General features: G+C 43.0%; 1 protein-coding gene and 1 long non-coding RNA gene across 4 annotated transcripts; one reads left to right on the plus strand and one right to left on the minus strand.

Annotated features, from left to right (window-relative positions):
* Positions 1–559: 559 nt before the first annotated feature.
* On the minus strand, positions 560–24,409 carry rasgrf1 (Ras protein specific guanine nucleotide releasing factor 1). Of its 3 annotated transcripts, XM_047333397.1 has the most exons (28): positions 19,314–19,461; positions 18,913–19,240; positions 14,901–15,007; positions 14,437–14,584; positions 13,074–13,166; positions 12,725–12,978; positions 11,991–12,070; positions 11,656–11,849; positions 10,450–10,559; positions 9,920–10,038; positions 9,300–9,460; positions 8,153–8,216; positions 7,710–7,852; positions 7,493–7,575; positions 7,146–7,394; positions 5,409–5,779; positions 5,203–5,322; positions 4,155–4,325; positions 3,874–3,980; positions 3,280–3,392; positions 3,112–3,172; positions 2,513–2,616; positions 2,328–2,412; positions 2,022–2,219; positions 1,845–1,924; positions 1,632–1,749; positions 1,469–1,537; positions 560–836 (listed from the first exon to the last, which is right to left on the minus strand). In XM_047333397.1, exons 2-28 carry the CDS (start codon positions 19,186–19,188, stop codon positions 744–746), a joined length of 3,771 nt encoding a protein of 1,256 aa, XP_047189353.1. In that variant the 5' UTR covers positions 19,189–19,240; positions 19,314–19,461; the 3' UTR covers positions 560–743. The 3 variants fall into 3 exon arrangements, with proteins under 3 accessions (XP_047189353.1, XP_047189354.1, XP_035497762.2); XM_047333398.1 differs by lacking the exons at positions 18,913–19,240; positions 19,314–19,461 and adding an exon at positions 24,069–24,409; XM_035641869.2 differs by having other exon boundaries at positions 18,913–19,468.
* On the plus strand, positions 19,411–21,901 carry LOC118315005. Its single transcript, XR_004794780.2, has 2 exons — positions 19,411–19,549; positions 19,630–21,901. It is a non-coding gene; the product is annotated as an uncharacterized LOC118315005 (long non-coding RNA).
* Positions 24,410–24,850: the final 441 nt, after the last annotated feature.

Raw genomic sequence — 24,850 nt, forward strand, 5'->3', positions numbered from 1 at the left:
GGGTCCCACTGGGCTGGTACACTATCGATCATAAAATTGCTCTCAGTACAAAAAGGGTTTGGGAACCCCTGTCTTCGGAGTAGTGAGCAAAGATGGAAACAAACCCTTGTTGTTTTAGTTTGAGAAGCCCAGAGACAGTAATGGCTCAGTAACCTCACTGTCATCTCCGCTGATCACTGCTCCGCAGCATTAAAGTGGTAGTTATATTCTCTCCGTTCCTTTACCTGATTTGATGCAGTTTAATCTTTTTACATTGCTACATTGGTTGCAGAGCAATTCAGTCGTCAATAAAACTTAGGCAATGAGAACAATGGCCGGCGGCAGGAGTGCTCAGAAAGTGCAAAGTCGACACAGTATGAGATGATGCAAAATAATGTCATTGGTCACAAAGAACACACAGTTACGTGTGTGACCTCTGTTATTATGCTTGAAATAACCCAAAGAAATTTTACTAAATTCAGGTGGCATTGTGGCAACGGTATCAAAAAAAATAATAATAAAAAAAAAATAAAAAAAAAAAATAAAAAAAAAAAATATATATATATATATATATATATATATATATATATATATATATATATATATATATATATATACGCTGAAATGTTCTTCAAACAACCTTAAACATCCACTGTACAGAGGAGCAAATATCTTAAACATGTACAACTATACAAAAATTGATGCGTATGTTAACCGATGTGTAATATTAACAGAGAAAGTAACATGGAGGACCACCGTCCCGATCAGTTGGGCACTTTAGGCTCAATTCTGAGTGAAGCTTCGTACATGCTTTCTTCATCCAGAACAGAGCTCATATCCAGTAGATACTGGGCTACCTGAAACATGACAAGAGGAGGTAGAGTTTAAGGTTTTTCTTCAATTCAAAGGGATCATCACCAGTAGCATATGTCTGTTGGTCATGATCAGGTAAATGAGCAAATGCTTTGTTTTATTGTCCTGAAAAGGTAAAACTATCCAGCAATTCACAAAGAAAAAAAGAGGAAAAGAAAGAAAAAGTATATTTTTTGTAGTAGAAATTATTTTTTTTTCTGATTTAATTTCCTTTAATTGTCTCAGGACCAATCTTGTCGATCTTGCAATACCTCAGTCAGTACATCAAGACCTCCCCCATGACATCACAAGAAAAATGTGTGGGATCGCTTGATGGTTATTGTTGTTTATTTTCCAATCAGTTGTCATATGTCTCTTTTGTTGTTAACAAAGTCTCTTTTGTTGTACACCAATGGATGATAACTTGCCTTTCAAATTCATTGAAATTAAAGACACGAGAAAGGACTGACCGAAGATCTGTCACTGTTATAAACCTATAAGCCTTACTAAATGAAAGCTTCTATAAAATGTTTCTCCCCTGCATTTATTTTATACAGTCCATTCTATTGTATTCCGTAGCTTACTTTTTAGGAGGCATAAGCCAAGAAGGAACCACTAGTCTACAGCCGTCATTTACCTTTGGTTGCAGGTCAATCTTGTACGCTGTTTGCTGAAACTGCCTGATTTCTCTTATGATGTGAGAAATCTGAAACGCAGGGGAGACAGGAGATTACATTTTATGACGATAATCCATACATTTGCAGGAAGTTCCTCGTGCGACAGGACACAGATGATCTCACCATCCTCATCTTGGAGAAGTTGACCAAGTTGTCTTCGGTGTAGTTTGGCGTTCCCTCCTCGATGAAAGCCAGGTCAGTGAGGTACATCCCCAGATAGGGCACACAGGGAGGATCGCAGCTGGTGGAAACACACATCACACACATCATTCACCTGAACTGCATGTTTGCTTTATTGATCCGGTGCCAAAATGATGTTTTCAAAACTGAACCCACTTCTTCAAAGCCTCTCTCAGGTTTTTGAACCGCCCCTCCGATGAGACCAGCTTCTGCAGCTTGTCAATCAACGCTTTTGTCTGGAGGAAAAGGTGAAGAAGAACACAATTGACAACACAAAGCACACAAGGAAGAAGAAAAAAAAAACAATTAAACAATGTACAGGGAGATACACACCTGCTTAGAAACCTTGAGCCAGGTCTTCTTGAGGCGAAAGACAGAGCTGCGGTTGAGGGAGGAGGTGATCTCGAGCACGGCGTTGTAGTTGTGGAGACAGCGGCATATGTCGGCCACAGCCACCCATTTCTCTATGACCGTGACCCTTGAGACCACATCCTCACAGCGCAGGATCTCTGTGGCAATAAGGTTGCTTATCTTGCGAAGGAAAAGAGAGAAATGCAGGATATAGACTCAATATGACTTTTGAAAATCGACAAGCCATAATAGAGGAGTTGTGTGAGGAGCTCGTTTATTAGAATATACATCATTGAAGTGCTTCGTTGTCCTCATGATGAACGGCGTCTTCTCGTTTTTGTCATTCTTCATCCAGCCTTGTCCAAAGAATTCCCTGCGAAGTGAACAAATAGATAATAATATGAAAACTCAGAATTTGTGTTTGTGTTCATCTTGGCCACGTACGTATACAGCTGTGACGTGAGGGCACTCACTCATATGGGATGACCTTGAACACCAGGTGGTCCAACAGAGTGAGCTGCTCTGCGATCTCCATCGCAGGGTGACTCTCGAAGGGCTCGGCCTTCCCTCCTCCCACCTCGGAGACACAAACAGCCCGAAACATTAGTGGCGATGCAGACGGTTCAAAGCGCATACCATTAATGTTGGTCTAGGACACACGGATGCTCATCGACAGGTTTGGACAATTTTTAGCTGATTGCATTTACTTTCTTTTGAAAGAGAGATATCACTCAAAACCCCAGAAATGTAATTCACACGGAGCTGAAACAATTTGTTGATTAATTGACGGAAAATTATAGTTTAGTAATTATTATTGTGTATTAAGCAAAAGGTGCCACAGATTCACTTTGATTTTGTAGTTTTCTGCTTCTTCTATCTTTGCATTCGGACGGTTGGTCAGATGTCATCGTACATGACAAAATAATCATCACATTAATCGATAATTAAAATAATCCTTACTGCTGCTCACAAGTGGATTGAGTGCTCTTCTGCCAACCAGTATAAAAGTGGATATATTTGCATACTTGAGTCACAGTTTTAAAACTGCTCCGCACTCGACTTTCACACTTACCAGTTGTGTCACGTCCTCAAGTGAGATCTGACTGTCGCCGTGGTCTTCCTGAGTTAGAGTCCTGACAGACGGGAGAGAGAGTCAAGCTCTGAGGTATTCACAGTGTGATCAATTATTTCAAATGCTTGGTTTACATAATACATTGGAATCATCCACACAGCAGTTCACCTGATGATGTTGGCAGCTGCTTTCCTCTCTTGGGTCAACAGTTCAGGGTCGTGCATCACTTCATCCAGGAAGACAATAGCCTTGGTCTTCAGCTCATTGTTATTCTCAAAGTCCTGGAGAGGCACACACATGCGCACACACACGCAGGTTATTTTTAACAAACCATTTTCCGATTTATTGCTAAAAAAGGTTCCTAAAGTGACTGTAGACAGCCCTTCACTAAAATCCTCTCTGTTTTGTACATAAATCAGTGGGCATTTTTTCTTTTTAACATTAACATAGTGTTTTTCATATCAGCTGCTACCGAAGACAAATCAAATATCATTATAAACTATAATACTATGATTTAAGTACCTGTACCTCAGGTTGACTAAAGTCATCTTGGAAATGACAGCGTATGAGGTCACTACACAAAAAGTGATGGATTTCCTAATCACAAAATAACTGAAGCTCACAAATAAATTAAATCTAACAACCTAAGACTAACTGAGGCTGAATGTTTCCTTCAATGATAATAATTCAATGACATTTGAGGGTAAGTTTTAGGACTGATGGACTGGTAAATAAACACTTCACACGTTGGGATGTTTTTACCGGCGAGTGTTTGGACACCCAGTGTCTCAGGACGTTCAGAACTCTGTTGGTTGCTGCTCGTCTGATCACAAACTCTTTGTCTCCATTTCTCTGATCGGTTGGGAAACCTGCAGAAAATATGTCAAAAGGGTTTTTACCCTGAGTTCTCGTATGTATGATACACACAACAAATACCTATAAAGTTAGGGGAGCATGAATCCAAAACCAGTTTGCCTTGTGATGTCTACCGATAAAAAGAGGTGGACCAAAGTACTGATGGAATAGTGGGCAGGTGTGAATACCAGTGCTGGCGAGGGACATCCGCCGATATTTTTCCTTGGTAGGAGTGCCCTCATTGGCTCCAGCTGTAGCAATGGCAAAGGCGGAGGCAGCAGACAGGGCACTGCGGTTGTTATCCAGCTCTCGACAAGAAGACATCACCATGCCATTATTGTAGGAGAAGAGGGAGAACTCTACAAGGAAAGAAGAGAACATCACCCCTTGATTGGTTCTGATGCCATGTAAATTAATAAAGAATAAATATATACTATTTTATATTAGTGAGTGTGACTGAATTTGAGTACTCTGCAGCATGACCCGCTTCTTCTCCCTGCTCAAGTCGCCACTAGGGGGCACTACAGGCCAACACAATCTGTCCCTCCAGACTCTTCTTTACAAGAGGCTTTGATAATCAAGATGGTTGCAGCTAAATATAGCCGCCAAATATCAGCATAGCAGAGGAGTCAACAGATTCTCTGCAGTCTGCTATGTTTAAGTCCTGGGAACATAGACAGAACCCAGGCAGCCAAGAATCCTACACCATGCGACATACACACACTACTGCACAATTTTGGCTAATTCACATATTCCAGCAGGCTTTACTTAAAAAAAATAAAAATTAAAAAAAATTAAAAATCTATTGTGTGATTTTGCCATTTGATTTGGGAGGCACGGATAATCTTGGCTCCAGTGAAACAGCCTCAGCACTGGGGGCGGCAGGGAAAACACGGTCTTGATGTAGTTGCTATGACACAAGTTTCCCTAACACCTACTGCAGCCAAGCGTTGGCTTTCCCCTCATGTTCATAACCACAAACAAATTCCTATTTTATATGACTTGTGCGAGTTTGTTTGTTTCTTGTTCAGCATAAAATCTATTAACACACTGACCATTGCAACCAAGAGCTGATTGCGAGATACAATTTCCGATTTCTGAGGTTTGACGAGAGGGTTCAGTGACGGATGTGGCACTGGATACAGGTTGCATGTCAGTGTGTGGTTTGAAAGCCTAGATATCACATTATTGAGTTGTTATTATGTCAGTGCACACAATATCCAGGCCACAATGTACCTGAGGAGTTTTTGCATTTAATATTTTTTGGGGTGGTTGGTGACTTGGTGGGAGAGGCTTCTGGGTCCCCATCGTCACTCTGGTTTTGATCATTGTCATTTTCCTCTCGTACTGAGAGATCTGTATCATAACAAAAAGCACACAGATTACTCAAAACACAATTATAGCGAATCACAATTTGCCTGGAGGGGCTTTTGCCGACCTACCTTGTTTGCACACAGAGGTATCATCCACCTTGTCTTTCTTGTCCTCTCCCTCGTCAGGGATTTTGCTCGTGATGGGGCTGGACACATAAAGTTTATTGATGTCCAAGGTGGTCTTGCTGAACGGGGACATGGACGAGTACATGCTTGCATAGCCGTTTGAGGAGCAGCTGAGGGCAGCCAGGTCAAGAGCTTTGCCCCCAGTGATGATGGGGATGTTGAGGGAGAGCTTTCGCCGGCGGTTTGGGGAGGAATTTTTGGTGATAGCCAGAGGAGGCGGGGAGGAGAACTTTCTGCTGGCCCTGGGGGAGCTGGGAGGCTCTCCATACAGGAGTTTACTGTTCTGACTGCTGGCGAAGAACAACTCAAGGGACCTGCATCGGGGGAGGATATATGCATCTAAATTCAGTACATAGGAATGTGTTTCTTTGATATTCGTTGAGTACACAATATGTTTTTTGATGCTTAGCTAAATACACAACTACTCCTAAATAATTTATGCAAACCAAGTCAGCCGAGCCAAACACAAATGCCATTGCAGTCGCATCTCATTGTTATAGAGCACGATACAGGCTGCAGTGTTCCAAAAACCCTCTCCCACTCCCTGCCACCCTCCTGGCGACCTCACGGGTTCCCATAAATAGCACAGCGAGGGAAAGTGCGCATGGCCGCTGCTGACACAAGCAGCCAAGTGTAGGTGTCTCACAGTGACATGACAAGCGCCACGAGAGAGCATGCTGCAGGGCGTGGGCATGGGGAGCTCTCCCTGATCTGAACCCCACTGTGGGGCCCTCGCTGCCTGTGGAGCGGCGAGTGAGCCCCACTGCAACACTCCGTCAACATTTCACGCAATGGATCTTTTGCAGACAAGGAGAGAGGGGGAGGGTGGGGTCCTGCAGCACCGAGGCTGGTTGCCATAGAGCGACAGAGCCCGGTGGAGACAGGCAGGCAGGAGAAACTGGACCCAATTACTGCCTTTGACCAGTGAACACACACAGACACGCACACACGCGCGCACACGCACGCACACGCACACACACACACACACACACGCGTGAAGCCTTGAAGATCACTAGACGTCACTGTTCTAGTGTCACATGGATTATTTAATTCCAGAAATATCCCTCCTCACATCCATTCTCTATCTAATTTAAATTCAATTTTTATTTGCTTAATTGGCATGACATAACTACCTACAGTAATGTCATATTAGACTTAATTTGAAAACGATCATTCAGAAACGGGGTCCTCCAGCGACTTCATATGGTGATGCTGTTAAGTTACGGGACTTCTGTCTACCCGTATATCCATCCTAAAATATCACAAACTACTAGTTTCCCACATATATATTAAATATTGTACCATTTGAAACTGTATTTCTAAGGATTATTGTTGTTTTACCCATGGGCTGCCGTTTCTCAACTTCTCAAACTTTCTGTAGTAGATCAATTCCATTTAGTTTGAAGTGAACTTATTCAGGTGAAACTCGCAAACAGAAAACAGAAAAACAAAAGGAATACATTTCTATGAGTACAGTTGAACCTAAAAGCTCAAATGTAATCTTCTTGGCTCCTGCGCACACCTTGCATCCATTAGAGCTGCCACAGAACTTCACATCATGATAGATCAATCTCAACTTTATGCAGTCTTGAAAGATACGGAAGGATGCTGCCAAAAATATAAAAAAAAATTACATCAACCCAACAACAACCAGGTCCGTCCAACAGTAATTTGACTCACCGAGCAGGGATGGCGCTGATGGGCTTCTTGTAGATGGTGATGAGTTTGTCTAGCACCACATCAGCGGTGGTGAACACACGGTAGGAGTGCAGGAAGGTGTTGAGGAAGTCGATGGAGAGGAAGCGGAGGTCCGTCAGCCTCTCCAGCAGGCGTTCCACGCTGGCGTAGCGGATCTGCAGCACCTTGCAGGAGTTCATCATCTTACTGAAGCGGATGTCCACATCATCGCAGTACAGACTTGAATCGGACCTGCTCAGAAAAAAAAAGAAGGTTGAACAAAACCAGTAATGAATACCAGGAAAAGGGGAAATGGCGCAAAGAGTAGCAGGTAAAATGAAACGGCTTACTTGATCATCTGTGGCACTGTGACTTTGGAGTTCTCTTCAAAGGCGTTCATCATCAGCCCATTGCACCGGATGTTGTCTATGCACTGTAGCACAGACACGGTCGAGGCAAACAGAGAGGACAGAGGAAATGTTAGTGAGTTCTGTAACATGCAGGCTTTCGGCCGACATCCTCGGCTCCTCGTCTGAACGCTGGAGACTTTGATGTGTGTTGACGTGCCTGGCTGATGTCACTGGTCCATGCAGACTTCTCCTGCCTCGAGGAGGCCACCAGGATGACTGTGAATGACTGGCTGTCCTTTGGCTCGACAACAATCTTGAAGTCCAGGTGCTCCATGTCCTGGCCGCTCTTGTCTGATTTGGCTTTCAGATAACAACAGAGATTCAGACAGATTTAAGCAAATACACGGTAAAGACATTAAAAAAAAGAAGCAATTCTTATAAAATATCTATAATAGATCTACATTAATAAAGCAAAGAAAAGACTTTATTGACTCTCTAGTGGCACCGTCTTTGGAGCACTATTTCTTCTATTGTTCCACAATTAATAATCAAATATGAATGAAGTCTGGCACACTGTAGTAATCATACATTATATACAGTATCACACATGGCACATAAGATGCATATTTCTGTGAGATGCTACATGAATAAAACACTCACACTCATCATCTGTCCCCTCGGGGTCCTCCAGAAGAGTGCAGTCTATAAGCGAGACTACTCCATTCTGCAAACAACATACAGTATGCACTCAGTTTCTTCACACCAGCGCCATTTGACTCAACACACTGCCATGCATTTATGCTGCAAAGTTGAAGAATATTCAGTGGACTGCTGCTGAATTTTGGGATTAAACATATATAAAACATATAAACAAAATAAAGATTTGATGTGGGCTAATCGGTGTCTCCACTGTTTGTCTCAATTAATTTGGTTTTGAAAAAGACATGAGAATACTGACATCACTTCATACCTGTTTTAGAAATACTTATGGATGAGAATCAATTAGTGTTTTCTGCCTCATCTCTACAATTGATGGCAAAACACATGGAACACAAAACTCAAAAAGGTCTTAAAAAGACATGTAGGATCGTCAGTGAACCCATGGGTTCTTTATCACTTCTTTATTGAAAGTCAATCCAAAGCCTTTGTGATGCAGGAAGCTGTTGGCCGGTAAACAGTGAGGCTGATGTCAGTGAGATAGAATTAAAAACATGAAAGCATGGTTTACATTAATGGATCATTTACTGTTAATCCCTTGTGCATTTGAGGGCAATTTAAATCTATTGTGGAAATGGCAAAAATTGCCTCTGGCAATGACAACTACTAGCCTATATAGAGAGCTGTTGCTGAATGCGAAGCCATAAATAGTATCACAAATACATAAATCTCAAGGATTAACAAAAAATATCTCATAACAGGACCATTGTTTTTTCTGTAACTACATGTAAGGCCTTCAGATGTAAGCCATTTGCTCTTAATCTTAAATCCCCAAACATCAACCGCCCTCTGATGATGTTGAGTAATTTTGTGTAATAATACATCATCGCTATTTTACACAAATGACAAAGTGACATCAAGCAGCTGCTTTCAGACATGTACAAAATGCCAGTGTGTGTGCGTATGGGTGTGTGTAGCTCCAGTGGTCATTGTCATTGATAAAAAGCCACGACATGTCTCACCCTGTATATCTCCTGTCTGTTAATCCAATTACAGTTTAGCTCAGACACTGGGGCTTGTGCGGCGCTGTAAGTTTGTGGCCTTTGTAAATAGGAGCAGCGCCACTACGCGCTCGGCAGTGCAGGCCTACCTTGGTGAGATGAAGCTTTCCCCCAGAACCTCTGGTGCAGATGATTAAATGCTTGGAGAAGAGAAAGCACTGCCTCTCCCCCTCCTTCTTCAGAGACAGAGAGCCCAGTCGCCCGCGGGTGATCTTGCCCTTCTCGCTCATCGGCACCTGGATGAGAGACCCTGTGTGTGGGAATGAAAGAGTGATGGTAAACAGTAGGGAGAAGGAGAGGGAGGAGAAGCAGAGATTTGGAGAGACACATTGGGCTATATAAATGGATCGGAGGCAAGAACAGGGGGTAAAAAAAAAAGGAGCAAGAGGAGGTGATAGTCCAGATAATGAATCGATAACCGTATTGCTCGTCTAGCCTCCTTCTACAACTGAATACATCTACAGAGAGGGTTTTCCCTTTCCTGATGCACCAAGGCCTGTTGGGGACATGTGACATTTACAGTCCCAGATTCATCATTTCCCTCAGAACAGTCTAATTACACTTGGCAATTAAAGACTCTCCTCGTGAGCTATACATGTTATTCCCCAAAGAGAGAGAGAGAGAGGGAAGGAAAGAGTCTTTTTGTCTTATTACACGGCTGACGATGCTCTGCTTTTTTTGAAACACACTGCTTGAAGGCAGGAGTTACCTTGTCTTACAAACGTCTGGCTGGTGTCCAGGAGAATCTCGCAGCCCTCGACGATCATTCGCTCTATTGCCAGGTTCTTCCTGATGTTCTCGGTCTCGCTCACTTCGTCGTGCATGATTCTAGTACAAACGAGGAGATCTCATCATTCTCATTTGATGATAGTAATGTATAAGGTGGAGAATGGAAGAAGACACAGAAAGTCTTAATGTCAATGTTCGCTACGTGTTTATACATAAAGGCATGATCAAGGGACGCTTGGGCTTGATGCTTCAAATACTCATCTTAGCCTCCTTCAGTGACTAATGTGCATTCAGCAAGAGGCTTTTTCAGAGGCCAGTATTAATATTAATATTAAGATGTTAATATTAACCTAATATATGCATTTCTTATGATTTTTGTTAAAGTATCAATGTCACAGAATCATCTAAATGTATATGAATCCAGCAAACGACATGCACCCACCAAACCTAGATAAAGAAGTTTGTGTGTCATTTATCCCACTCGGTTTTGATGATATCAGACGAATGTACCTGGAAAGCTCTTCCAGCTTGGATTTTGCGTAGTCCAGACTGTTTCTCTCTATGTGTTCATGGGGTGTGTGGGCCAGGAGTTCGTGGAGTGTAAGAATGTAGCGGGGAATCTACGAAGACAGAACATAAAGCAACAGGGGATCGTCACACTCAAATATAAAAGCGCGTGAGTGTAACAACAGGAAAACAATGCACACACGGCAACATACAAGTGCCAGCGTGCATGTGCACTAATGAGAGGTAGATCAGCAGAGAGTACAATCTACGCTCATCAGCAAAATTTGTTATCAACACAGCACAGCCTGCAGTAGGCCCCAGCAGGGCGGACTGCTGGGAAACTGCGTACCTTGCCAGAAATGAGCCATTATTAGAGCCTGAGCTCCAAAAACAAGCACATTTTGGAGACATGAGATACACCACAGGGATATTCTGAGCAAAAGCAGACAAATGGCTATTTCTGTTGTTGGTCAGCGATGCTACAGTACGAGAGTATTAAAGAGCCACTCCGGCCAGAACACATGATGAATATATTGTTTTGGTTTCACTCGAAATTAATCAGATTTGTGATGAAGTTAATTTTATTTAATCCAATGTGGAATTTACCGTGACCCGGAGGAAAAATAAACAAATTATCATTTTGTCAACTGATCATTACTGAATGTGTAAATACAAAATTACAGACATAAAACTAATAAATAATTAAAGGAAAACACCAACCAATGATTGTGGATTGCAGAACAAAATAGACTAGAATTACCCAAAATTTAAAACATCAAATAATTAAATAGGATAAGAAAGCAAGTTAGAATGGGTATGGACTTATGGTCCATATAAATTACAAGTATACAACATGCACAATATTCAAGAATATTCAAAGAGTTCAACTTGTCTTTCATTGTGGGAGTGACAGCTGGTTTGGTTTACATTTGGATCACAGAAAGACAGTGCCTTTAAAGGATACCCAGCTTTAATTGTAAACAGAGCGCTACAATGGGGGATCATTGGCATAGCAATAGCCACCTCGCGTTAAGCTGGTGAAATATATGGCCCAAGGGTAGCATTTATATATGGAGAGAGGAACTTGGCCCAGAACGGCTGCGGGAGCACAGAATTAACGACAAAATCTGGCACCAGGCCGCAGCTCTGCAGCAAACAAATTGGTTTGCCTTTATTTCGTGTGTATATCAGTGGGACAAACGAGCAAACCTGGAACATGGGGTAGGTGAGGAAGGTCTCCAGGGTCCTCTCCTCACAGTCGGGCTTGGCCTCGTACTGTTTGAGCAGCTTGTCAAAATCCCGGTTCTGCTTGCAGTGGGCCAGGATCTGCAGGCTGTACTGGTGGTTCCGCACAAACTCCTGGTAGATGTTGAGCATGGGCAGCAGAATGTCGAACAGGTCCGCTGTAGAGAGAGAGATCAATACCAGGACATCACTGACACGAACAATGCTAATGCGGCATCACCTTCAATAATAGTGAACAAGATGAACGAGCTTCACAATGAAAATTAAATGAAGCAAGGTGTAAGTAAGGTGTTTCTTACCCAGCACTAAGGTTGGCCAGCTCGCTATTCTGGCTTTGAGACCTTGATAAAATATCTGATGTAGAAACATGATGGTTTCACTGAGAAAAAAAAGAGAGCTATACAGTTAGTAAATCAGATTTTTTTTTCATCAAATGTGTTTGTGAGTTAATAATTCTGGCGATATCCAGTGAAGCTGTGACAGATAAAAGCCCAGACAATGTGTATTAGAGCATGGATGTGCATATTTTGATCATGAATGTGCTTGGATGAGTGTGTGGGTAGATTTTGAATAGGCCAATGAGGGCAAATGCAGATTACTGTCTTCGCTGCATTGTCTGTGTCCAGCAAATCATTTGCTGATATCAAACTAAATATGTATATACATGGCGCAAAAATAATAGCATACATCTCCAGAACAGTTTTGCGGTCAGAAAGTCATGAATCACATTTAATTAATCAGCTTTGTTCATATAAATGTTTACATTTTTATTTTGAGGTAAGGTACAACAATACAGTTGCTTATAACTTGATAACTAGCTTATTAGGTTCTTCTTTCCTGTAATGTTGTGTTTCTTCACACAATCCTGCCTCTGACAGTAGATCGGTGTGAAAGAATCACAGAGACACAAAGTACCTGCACAACAGAAAGATTCATCCACAGGACTAATAGTGGTTAAAAACTCTACAGGGCACCTTTAACAAGATCATTTTTTAAAGGGCAATTTTAATTTGGTGGGACGAGATGATCCAACCTGTTGAGGAATATGCTGCTGACATCATCGTGGGTGATGGGTGGTTTCTTGGAGCTGGCGGCCATGCGGAGAGGCCTCAGGAAGTTGTTGACCAGGATGTGAAGTTGCTGGACGTACTCGGCCTCCGAGTCCAACATGCTGAACACCACCTGGTTCCTCTTCCTCATGCTCTCTGCATGTGGTGAGCGGATGTAATCCTGGATTATGGTCTTCCACTTCCTCCTGCAGATCCAGCCTCGCAGGAAGCTCTGGACCTGAAGTAGACCCGTTTTTATGGGCTGTGGTAAGTGCATCGAAATCCAAACAAACTCTCAGATATAAAACGGCAGGTTTCGGTCGCATGCTTTACTTTTTTGATCTTCTTGATTTCTGAGTCATCATCGGTCGGGGCGGCCGAAGGGCTGGCGTGGATCTTTTCATTGTCTTTGAGCAACCCAGCGATCTGCCGGGGGAAAGCAACCACACGAAAGACCAATCATTCCCACTGACACATCTTTCTTCTTCTCACTCACTGTACCAGCATGTGCACAAAGTGACTGAGTCAACAGGACAGTCAGACCTGTCAGGACCGTCAACACTGAGACATTAGCCTGACCAAACTTGCTCTTTTCACTTGGCTGCTATCAGTGCATCAATATTTCTTTAAATTGGCCATTTTAACGCAACATGCACCTGACGAGCATGTTGACAAGAGGTGAACAGACTAATTTGGGAAAGAAAAACAACAGACTGGCGCTTCTGTGAACTGTTTGAAGCTAAGTGTCTCCATTTACTTTGTAGATGGCGAGAGAGTTAATTGTCATTGCGTTTCATAGAAGAGATGCAATATAAAGCTGCGTTCATGCATATTCAGCACATAATTTGATTTCAAGCATCACATTTGCACATTAAAGTAAAATGACTATTTGATCTGATGAATACAGCAGGGAACGCAGCGCTATTGGAGGCATTGTTTCTGAGAGGAGATGCAAAGTGGAGAGTGGTCGGGCCTGAGCGCAGCTCTCTGTGCGACGGGTTGGTGCTTCCATTTCTGTCCCCTCAGTTTCCACACATGAGGCAAACAGAGCAATGATGCTCTGGTGCTGGCAGGTTGGGACGAGGACAAGGCTCTTGGCTATGAGTGTTGTGCAAGAAGAAGTGGTAATATACTTTTATTGTGCCATTTCAGGAAGTCTATTTACAGTGAGTCGGACTGACATTGTGTGCGGTTGCCACACACATTTGTCTATATTGGTCTATATAGCCTGTGGCTCAGTCGGAGAGGGCACCATCCTGGATGTTTTAACAGCGCTCACTTTAATCTTAAAATACAGTAAAAGGATGCTGCTGCCAGGAAACAGATCAACCAAAATAGCCCAAAGATATTCTCCTAAGTGAGGTCTAATGGATGGCTAATATTTAGATTTATATTTATACCAGAGGTGATAAATTGTTTTCATACATTATTTGTAATCCTCTTTTGTAAAATTAAATTAAAAGGTGTGTCATTTTTTGTTTTTTTAAAACATATATATGTGTGTTTTCTTCAAGTGAAATCATTGATCCTGGCACCACTGTGCACTGAGTGACTTCAGAGGATTGTGGTGAGGTGTATTTTTAGATTTGACTGAGGTGGTGTGATTATGGTGTGAATATTGGCTCATATCAGAATAATGTGCCGTATTTGTTTACATTCCCACTCCTGGGTGTAAAGGGATAGCGGTGAATATTACCTCCGACTTAAGCCTTTCAATCTCTATTTCTCCATCTTCTATCTGTTGTCGAAGTTGCTTAGCAACTGTTTTCTCCGTCTCCACGATCTGAAGCAGATGAAGATACTTCTGCATGAGAGTTTCATGCTCGTTGGCCAAGTTTCTGTAACTGCAACATGACAAACAGACACACACACACACACACACACGCGCGCACACACACACACACACGCGCGCACACACACACACACGGATTTGTATGGCGTCATGAATTTTACATTTGTGCATGTATAGCTTCATCCCCCGATGAAGCAATCAGGATTTTCTTGTGAACAAAGCAAGCGCTCATATTTTAACCCCACTTATGAAACCATGGCAACATCCCCTACAGACTCAGCACATCATTCAAAGATTACATACCCTCTACCAACGACTTCAACTCCTAACTGCCATATTTGTACATTTCACTCATGTGTGCCTCTTACCTGGCGTGTGATATTGCAGCCACCCATTCATCACAGTCCTTCACATCTTCTGTGCGTAACTCCAGCGCCTTTTGGTTTTCATGGGTGGAGCTGACAGTGAAATAGTACTGAAACAAACAGGGGAGAGAGGGTGAGGAAATTCCAGTCAGAAGCAACAGGACTATTCATTATTAGATACATTCTACTATACAGTGGTTTGACTGAAGCTTCTCCACTGCTTTTGTCTCCGCGTTTGTTCCACTGCCTCGCTGCCGCAGACATCAAGTGGGTGATTTAAAACCACACAGGGCCTGGGGAAGCCACATCTTCCTCGCCCACCAGTGCAATTGATGGAGCTAGGTGAGGGAAGCCTCCCCCAGCTCAGTTCCTGGGATGTCTCTGGTTCCCAGGAGGAAATGCCACAAGACATGGAGGCTGGAGAAACAGGTTAATTACATAACTGTGCAATACCTGTTTCCTAGCAACTCCAGTCAGCGTGAACAGTTTTTTTGCGTTTTCTGGTGACACTCGATTGAAGATGAATGTGATTCCTTTTGCGCTGGACTCCCAGCAGCAGCTAATTGAGAGTTGTATAGATGAGGAAATTGTGGCCTTTTATTTAACGCAGGGATCCTTTTGTACTTCTGTGGCGGTTAATACTTCATGCTGTTCTAGTATTTTTTTACTTGATTTGTGCACTTATTTAGCCTTTAATGTGCCACCTTTGATCGGGGGGGGGGATTATTTGCAGGGAAATGTCTTTCTCTGAGATCATTAAGTGAAATGTAATTGTTGAATAAATGAAGTAACCAGTAGATGCTGTAATATAATAAAGAGAGCAGAACGTCTTAATGACTGGGCGTTTCCTGACACTGTCACCTGCTGCTAAACTATATACAGTGTTGACAGTGTTCTGGTCCACTAAGCTATTATCAATAAGTATTTTGATTAAAGCACATATTTCAACTTTAACTCTTTTGACAGTGTTGCTGTTTTTACTCAGTAAATGATCTTCTGCTTAATTCTTAAAGACAAAATGGTGTATCTATACATATACAAAGAGCAGCATTGCTTTTTACATTAAATAAAGTGATGTTTGTGGGTTTTCAAAGAGGCTCAGACTATGTTTCCAAATGGCTGGCTGCTAAAAACAGACAGTCGATGGACCACTCTCCGATATCAAGGTGAGAGATGTAATTTTCGCAAAGAAATACAAGCAAATGTCCTTAATTATAGTTAACATTTTGGGGTTCATATTATGTTATGAACTAGAGCATATATTGCTTGATAAAAATAACAATGCTCCTTAAAGTGAGCCATGAGAAAATGAAATAACACAACTCCCGTAAGTCAAATGTCGTCTTCCCCTTGAACTTCTTCCAGCCAAGATGAGTGACACCAGACTCTATAATCTTTGGCCCGCAGAGGCTCAACAGGCACCTATCAACCTGCAACAGATCATGATGTATGGCTGACTGCTCCTCCAACCTCACATTCATTAGGTATTCATTCTACCGTCAAAGAAAATCTATTTCTGGCAGGGAGGCATGCATGTTGTAGTAGTTTTCCCTCATGATCTCCCTGATAGGAGCGCGGTGAGTGTCTGCTTTGAGGTGATGTTAAGAGCAACTGTCTGCATCCTGCTTTACTTTTATGCCTGCGTCATATACCTTTAAAAATCATCACTGATCCTAAATTCCATGATATTGATACATGAGCATCACTTGCTCTTAAATTTATTTGCCTTTTATGTGTCGTTTTGCTGTGCTGTGGACACAAATGGGTGGTAAATAATTAATTGGACATGTATTGATTAATTATTATTTATAAAAGAGTCTAATAATTCTTCATGATCGGTTAAACAGGTCAGTTGTATTGCAGCAATACTGTAAAAAGGACTTTCATGCACATAATGAGATCTATACAGCGATATATTCCCTGGAGAACTGAGTGTTGTTAACCACTCAACTTGCATCCACTTTAAATTTTAATGAGGAGCTTTCGCTCGGATTTTAGTCTTCTTCATACCAACATCACCGACCCAGACATCTCAAATGTTTCTAGAACATATTAGTCAGATCTTTTGATTTACATAAGAGTTTGTATTGAATCAGCCACCGCTCGCTCCTGCAGCTTGCGGCGTGTTATTGGTTGAAATGCTGCTGTTTCCCAGCGTGAGCGAGCTGTGTTTTCTATAAACGGACTCTGACCCCTCCAAGGTACTGCGAGGACCAAATTTAGCCCAGATAGCACTCGCATTAATAGGAGAGAGATGCGACACACTACGTCTCTCCTCTCTGTTTTCCCGCCTCTTCCAACTGCATCATTTTTTAGGATGCAAACAAGGGTTGCCACAGAAACCTGGGGCTCAATCGCATTATCATTTCCACACCAACTGCATTTGAGGATAAATATAATGTAGGGATTATGGTGGATTGCTTAAACGTCGGCACAAAACCATAAATCCAGGTGGGACTATGAATTAGAGGTGATATTTTCTCACTGTTACAGTGTGGAGGATGTTTGTTTGTTAACATTCAAAAGTAACTCTTAATCATATCAGCCACATTCGTCAGTCATTATTTGGGCGCCTCTTGGTGCTTTCGCTCTCCGCAAACAGGATTCACAGAACAAAGCAAATCGATATCTTTTCTCCAGTTTACTCTATTGATCAGACTCTTCTCTGTGTGTTGGCATTCACATTGCTGCATTCAACACACGAGCATGCAGTGGGAAACAGCACTGCTGACAAAAAACAACAACATAAAAAGAATCCAAATTCTTTCGGGGGAGGGAGGGGTTTTCAGCGCCTTCTAAAGCAACTGTGGGAGCACAACATTAGTCGGTGTGTTGCGTTCTGCTTCGTCAGCACAAGGGCAGCTGTTCACAGGAGGAGCCTGGACTCACTTTGGATCGCAGCCCTACCAGCAGAGAGTGAGGCACAGAGCACTGGGCTGGTGCCAGGGAAGCGTTATGATTCTCAGTTTATTATATTAACAATGTAAATCGAGTCTGTTGACCAGTCTACTCTGAACCTTTGTGTTTTGCTCATTTAGTCAGTTTAAATCTTTTTAGAATCAAGTGAACAATCCCTTTGCTGACATGATTCAATTGTACAAGTCCCGCTACATGTGGTCTTCACGTCACTGTCACAGGGTCTGGGGGACACGTCGGTTAGCAAGCAATGGAACAATCGCCCTGCATCACGCAAATGAAAACTCCAATATCAGATTGAATCATTTCATTCAGGTCAGCTACGGCGGATCAGAGCTGACTGATCACTGGCCCCCCCACTGAGTCGTCAGCATCAAGTGTAATGCCACGATTTGACCGCAAGATGGAAACCCCGAGGGCAGAACTTTTTTTCTCTCTCTCCATGTTTCACTGGAAGGAGCCGTAGGTAAATCATTCTCCGCCCTAACACGTCAAAAAATAAAAAAATAAAGACATAAAGATGATGACCGAAAGTCACAAGCAAAAATAAACAACCAATCAGGATGCAAATGCATCACGCTGAGAAGAGCAAAATGCCATTGGGTCACATTTAATGCACCAATGAAAACTCTGCCACTAACAATAAACCCTAACAAAAAAAATAAAAAAAATATCAAGCGCTGGTTTAGTGCAAGCCAAAGCAGGAACACTGCACACCGCACCGCCAGGGCTGCTGTAATATCATTAGGTGTTAATATTGTTACCTCATCATTAATGCCATGCATGCGTTACATAACGGGCAATACAGCAATCTGGATCCTTTGGTGTTATTGTGCTGCGCTGGATTCGAGGTCACCGAATATGGATGGAAAATGAGGAGCAACGAACGCATTGCAGAATTGTGAATAAAAAGGCGCAGGAAGAAAGCTCACAGTCAGTGTTGCAGCAGGTAACCTGCAGAAAAACAATACAAGTGGGATAGAGACGGAGAGCGGCGGCGTGCGTGTGCGCGCGCTGTGTGTGTGTGTGTGTGTGTGGTTTTGTGTGTGTGTGTGGTTGTGCGCGCGCGCGCGCTCTGTGCGTCTCTCTCCATCCATACCTGCTTCTCCAAGCACTCCTTGGCGGACAGGGACGGTTTGGGAGAGGGCGCCCTGTCGCACATGCATCCCTCCAACAGGTACAATCCCGAGGGTCGAGAGCTCGACTCGTTCTCGAAATAAAAGAGCATGTTCTGCAGCAAGGCGAACCACTTCGTGTGCCATTTCGTGTTGTCCGAGCTCTTTTTGCTCAAGCAGCCTCGTCTCGTACCATCCTTTTTGGCCAAAAGCCCCAGGTAGGTGACATGACCGTCGTTGAGTCGTATTCCCTTCTGCATCTTGACGGTGGAGACCTCAGCTGCGCGCGGGGGATCGGTCGTTACATCTTTTCTGAAGTAAACAAAATCAAATCAAATCAAAATCAAATCGAGAACCGAGAAGATGTTGACTTCTGAACGCGGACCTCCTGCAGCTGGCGCGTCCGCTCCGCCCGACGCATCCGCCGCGTTGGCATTCAAGTAGAACGAGAGGAACCACACGGGCTGCACAAGTCCCGCATCCTCAAATCAAATCTGTTGGCACACTCCGTGCGCGTCGATGGTCCACGATGTCCCAATCGCTTCGACAAAAGAAGAAACAAAACGAAACAGTGGCAGAGAAGAAGAAAAAACAAAGTGTCAACCGCGCAGGACGAGAGAGGTAAAAAAAAAAAAAAGGGGGGGGGGGGGGGGGGGGGGGGTGGATCGAGGTTTGTCCTTTTTCTCACATGAAATCTCCAGAAAACATCAGCAGGCTCGGTGCTGAGCGCGCTGCGTGGAGTCACGTGACGCAGATTTCAGGACCCCAGACGTTTCAGCAAGATGCCGCATGAATTGGGCTGCGAGCATGTGACGGAACGTTGGGTGCACGAGACCAGACGAGAGAAAATCACCAAGAGCCAAGAGGGAAGAACACACACACTTCTATGAGAAATCAGCCATGGGAGGCTGCTGAGTCAATGGATTTTCACTTTCTCTCGTGTGTTTTTTCTTTAAAACTTGATGCGTCTGCAGACAGAGCAGAACACAAAAGACAAGACACACACACACACACACACACACATGAAGGATCATATACCATCAACTTCATTAACACACACACACACAACATGAAGGATCATATACCATCAACTTCATTAACACACACACACACACAACATGAAGGATCATATACCATCAACTTCATTAAGTGTTCATCCAAATGTTAAATTGTTATGATGATCCAGTCTCTGATGTAAGGTGCTGCATGTGACATGCAGAGGCTCAAACCTTCAACATGTTGTCTGACATCGGATGCAGTTCTTTAGCAGAGAGAGACAACTACAGTAAATCAGAGTGCAGTCAGTGGCAGGAAGCCGATAGAAGAAGATGAACTCCTGTCCCATATTGGCTCGAGGTTTACTGCAGACCTGCATGGGAGGATGCAGTTAAACAGCTAAACAGTTCAATTTACTAAGTGGTGATTGAGTTAGAAGTTTGCAATTCCAGTTGAAATGACACACCAACAAACTAGAGTGGACCACAGGCAGTGCAGAGCGGTTGCCAACGGGGATCCAAATAGATAGATCCAAATCAAAAACTCATTTGGATTTGATCCCCTTATTTTTCATCTAGTTCCTCTCACAATTTCCCAAACACACAGTCAACATTGGGCTCTGAGCTCTGGCTTCAATACTTAAGAGTTAGACAGAAGTTGCACTATAGGTACAGTTAAGTTTAAAAAGGTTAATTACAATGGATTAATAAACACATGAATAAATAAAGGTTGAAATTGCAGCGTGAGCCTGTTTGAGCAGCACCATGAAGCTGACAGACTTGTGTGTGTCTCAGAGGATACAGGGCCGACTATAAAACACGCTTGAGCACATAGCCAATATGCCTCTTTGAGCACCCAATTTGTTTAAAAGGCACAGGCTCTAATCTGCTGCAGTCAGTCCTGCGGCTACTTCTGAGAAAGGAGATTTATTTATTACCCCATCTAAATTGTTATCTGCGCTCTCTCTCTCTCTCTCTCTCTCTCTCTGATCTATTCGGCCACAAATCTATGCAGGCTTCCCAGGCCTTTCCTCGACAAGCCACCCCCTTTCTTTTCAATTAGTCAGTCACTAGTAAAATATTGATAGTAAAAAAATAAATAATCAGGTGATCAGTGAAGCTGATGTGGATAAATGAGAGTCAACATCTGTTTTGTAATAAAGCGAGCCAAATGCTGGCTGCATCCAAGCTATTAAAACAAACTCATTTTGAACAGATTTGCATAGACGCACATGTGAGGAGCTGATAACACCGTGGGTATTGTGGCTGTGCGCTGTGTGAGCGATGGTGCAACACAACAGGGAGGTTTTGCCTAATGTGGGGATTTTCTGTGCATCCTGCTCGGCGCATCACTGAATCTCGAGAGAGCAGCGGATATAAAATGTGCAGATGCTTCAACGAAGTTGTGTGTTTGAAGTGATCAGAATCAGCCGACTCTGGGTCTCTTCTGGAGAAAACATCTCACTGAAGAGGAAGAGTCTGTTGTTTATGAGTTTCTACACTGACTGTGTATTTCTGTTCATCTGTGCTGTTCACTTCTCCAACATCCCCCCCCTACCAAAGATAACCGATCACTATACACCATATTTGATCTGTTCACAGTGATCGGTTATCTTTGGTGTATATATGTATATATATATACATATATGTATATATATGTTCCTAATGATTTTAAACACTTTCAGTTTTCTTGTTGATTTTATTATTGTTGTTGTCCTTTTTTAATTCTGCCTTGTAAGTTGGCCTTGAGTGTTTTGAGAGGCGCTTATAAAATAATAATAAAATTTTACAATCAGCAAATCCTCACATTTAAGATGAAACTATCTGTCACATAGTGCTTGATAAACGACTTATAAAGTTAATTGATTCTGAAGACTTTTGCCAATTAATTCACAGAATGTGAAAGTTATGTGTTGTCCATTCCATTTTTGTTTTTTGTATCTTTATGAAAGAAAGTAAAGTAAAAAATTAAAAAATCTTTGTAAAGTCGTTTGTCGTTTTTTGTAAAAACACAAATATGACAGAAAATACTTGAAATATCATTGGATTTGAAACTTATTGAACTCATACGCGAACCAAAATATTCACTTAATAGAGCTCAAACTGTTTGCCATGAATCCACATGCCGTTTTTCTCATGTGACATTTATGACATCTGGTCGGATATGTGCAACAAGAAGAAAAAAACTACAACAGTCATGCATCACTGTCAGCCTTGTTTGACATTGTCAACTGTCCCTGCCTGTGTGTGTGTGCTGAAATGTGTTTCTGTCAGTGTGCGTGTCTGTGTGTGTGTGTGTGTGTGTGTGTGTGTGTGTGTGTGTGTGTGTGTGTGTGTCAAATGGTGTTTCTGTAACAGCTCGTAGTGCTGTCAGTGTTCAGCAGAGGATGCCGCCGTGGTGTCCTCGTCCTTCCCTGAGCCGTCTATGAAAAGGCTCCCGTCCTAATTACATGATCCACCAGGCTTCTAATTCGCCATACTCTTCTCAGATGACATTTACTAATTACTCCTTCCTTTTTTTAGAAGCAGCTTTCTGGATTTTATCCAGGCCACGCTCATTGTCATGTAGGAACAAACAAGTTGGCCGTTGAGGCAGTCACAGCCCATTTGATTGAATTTGAGTAAGCAAACACACAAGCGGACATCTTAAATCCCGTTAGAGCATGATGTTGTGTTAAACAATCTGAATTGGCTGTAGTGAGGGATCAAATAAAGAGAGAGAGATGAGTGGGGGAAGCTGCAGTGCAGCGCAATGTTGGAACAAAAAGCCGAGATGTCAGAGACCACAGAATCTTATCAAAGAGGGCAACGAAAATCTTCCTCCCGGTGTTCAAATAAATGTTTCCCCGAGCGCTCCGGCTTCTGCTGCACACCTCCCTTATAGTAGTGCGGCGCCACATTCACACTGCATGCAGAGGGCAGTCTGACCGTCCCGTGCGCTGCTGTTGGACAGAAAATGAATAGATCCAGATGAGCGATACAGCACGGAAAGTAATATTTCTCTCTTGCCAACATGAATACCCTGGCTCTGTGGCAGATTTGAGACCTGTCTGGAATGCTTCAACACCATCTGCCCAGTGCATGCTGGGATATTCCCTAGCCAGAGGCATGCACTGACTCTCTAAGCAGCAGGGCTGAGCATGAGAAGAGACTCATCACTTTCTTATATTCTTCTTTATGAAGAGTTTATAAGCTGTAGCCAATTCCCTTTTGATAGATAGGTCACACTGTGTTAATAAGAACAAATTCTCTGTCCCAAAATACATGCTAACTGGGTTTTTTTCTCTCCTCCTCGTTGTTTTTAACTGTATATGTATATGTATATATATATACATATATATATAAATGTTAATACTTAACTCTAACAGGAATGGAGGTTGACATGTCTCGCTGATGCTCCGCAATGTGGCAGGCAGCCATTGCTCCCACGGCTGCTCGCTCTCAACTCAGGCTGATTCTCCAGTGTCAACACCGGTTAGCCGGCCTGCCACTCACAGCTCATGAGTTGGGGAGTGGGAGAAAGTGGACCCAGCAGACACTGGCCGCGTGATGTCCGGACAGTACAGTGATACTATTAGCCATGGCACACAAGATCTTGTCAGTCTTCAAAAGCACGTGTGCTTTCTGTTCGTCAAGTTACATTTTTTAGGACAAATACTCCGTTTTTTCACCTTGTTATGGGAGACGGCTGTGGCCACGTGTTGTTTGCTGACACTCCCATCGCTCACAAATGGGATACTCCAGGATCCCCAGGGGCCACCGAGTCTTGGTCACATGTAGAAAGTCTGGGCTTGCGCACACGCAATTACAATTTACCTTCATACGAGCGTCATCAGACCATCATCTGTTGAGGTTTCCAACACGATGACTTATAAACGTGTGTCTGTATACATTACATACTAGACACAATAAACCACAGCCCTGCCCCCACCCCCACCCCCCTTCCTTATCTGAAATTATGAAGCATTTTACTCCACATGCATGCTTCTATTTTTTCGCAGCCACAGATGAAACAGTGTACTGTTCGAGTACTCTATTTTAGGAGCAGGACATGAATTATAGAGCGAAGTGGCCAACAATGTGTACTGCAATCCCCTTCTACTGACCTGAGTGCATTGAGAGAGAGAGAGAGAGCGGAGACTGACCATGAGCTGCTCTTGGAGTGTCGGTAGGCTGTGTGGTGGCAGAATCCCTGCTCTTGGCAGCGGCCCAGGCCATTGTGATTTGTGCTCGCTGCTGCCTACAGGGTCGCCACCTGGCCGCCACTTCCTCCGATCTCCCCGGGTTACACAGAGTGTATCCACCGCAGGTCTGTAATTGAATTTCACACGTGTCACGGGCAGCTTAACTGTGTCTTCTGCAAGGTGCGCGTGCCTGGAAAATCTTTTGTCTCGATATGCTTGGGAATTATCTCGACGAGGGACAATATACTTTAGCTCCACCTTGACTGTGCTGTTGCTTATGTACACGCACCACACGTAAATGCCGCGTAAAACACACAGAATTCAAGAGGGTTAACCTTGAACCAACCAACTGGTACATCACGCCATTATCTGGGTGTATTATCAATCTTCCATAACTTCTGGAAGGTCACTAGGTTCCTCCCTTGTTTCCTTTTCATATTTACTGAAGCTTTAACCAACATGATCAAACACTTATTATTCCACCCTGCAAGGGACATTTTTGACCTTTATCGAGACTTGCAGGTTGCACCTCCTCCCAGGCTGTGCGCTATCCTATAAAAAGCTCTAATTATCAATATAGTGGATGCAAGGTATACATACAGAAGATAGGTGAGGTGTTTGTCCATGTTTGGGGTTTTGACGGAAATGGGATCAGGTGTGGAAGGAAGATCTGCGTCAATGTGTCAAAAAATGTCACATGGTAGACCGCTCTGATTCTGTCTTCATTTTGATTTTGAATTCGT

This window comes from Scophthalmus maximus, chromosome 7 (assembly GCF_022379125.1).
Source record: "Scophthalmus maximus strain ysfricsl-2021 chromosome 7, ASM2237912v1, whole genome shotgun sequence".
NCBI lineage: Eukaryota > Metazoa > Chordata > Actinopteri > Pleuronectiformes > Scophthalmidae > Scophthalmus > Scophthalmus maximus.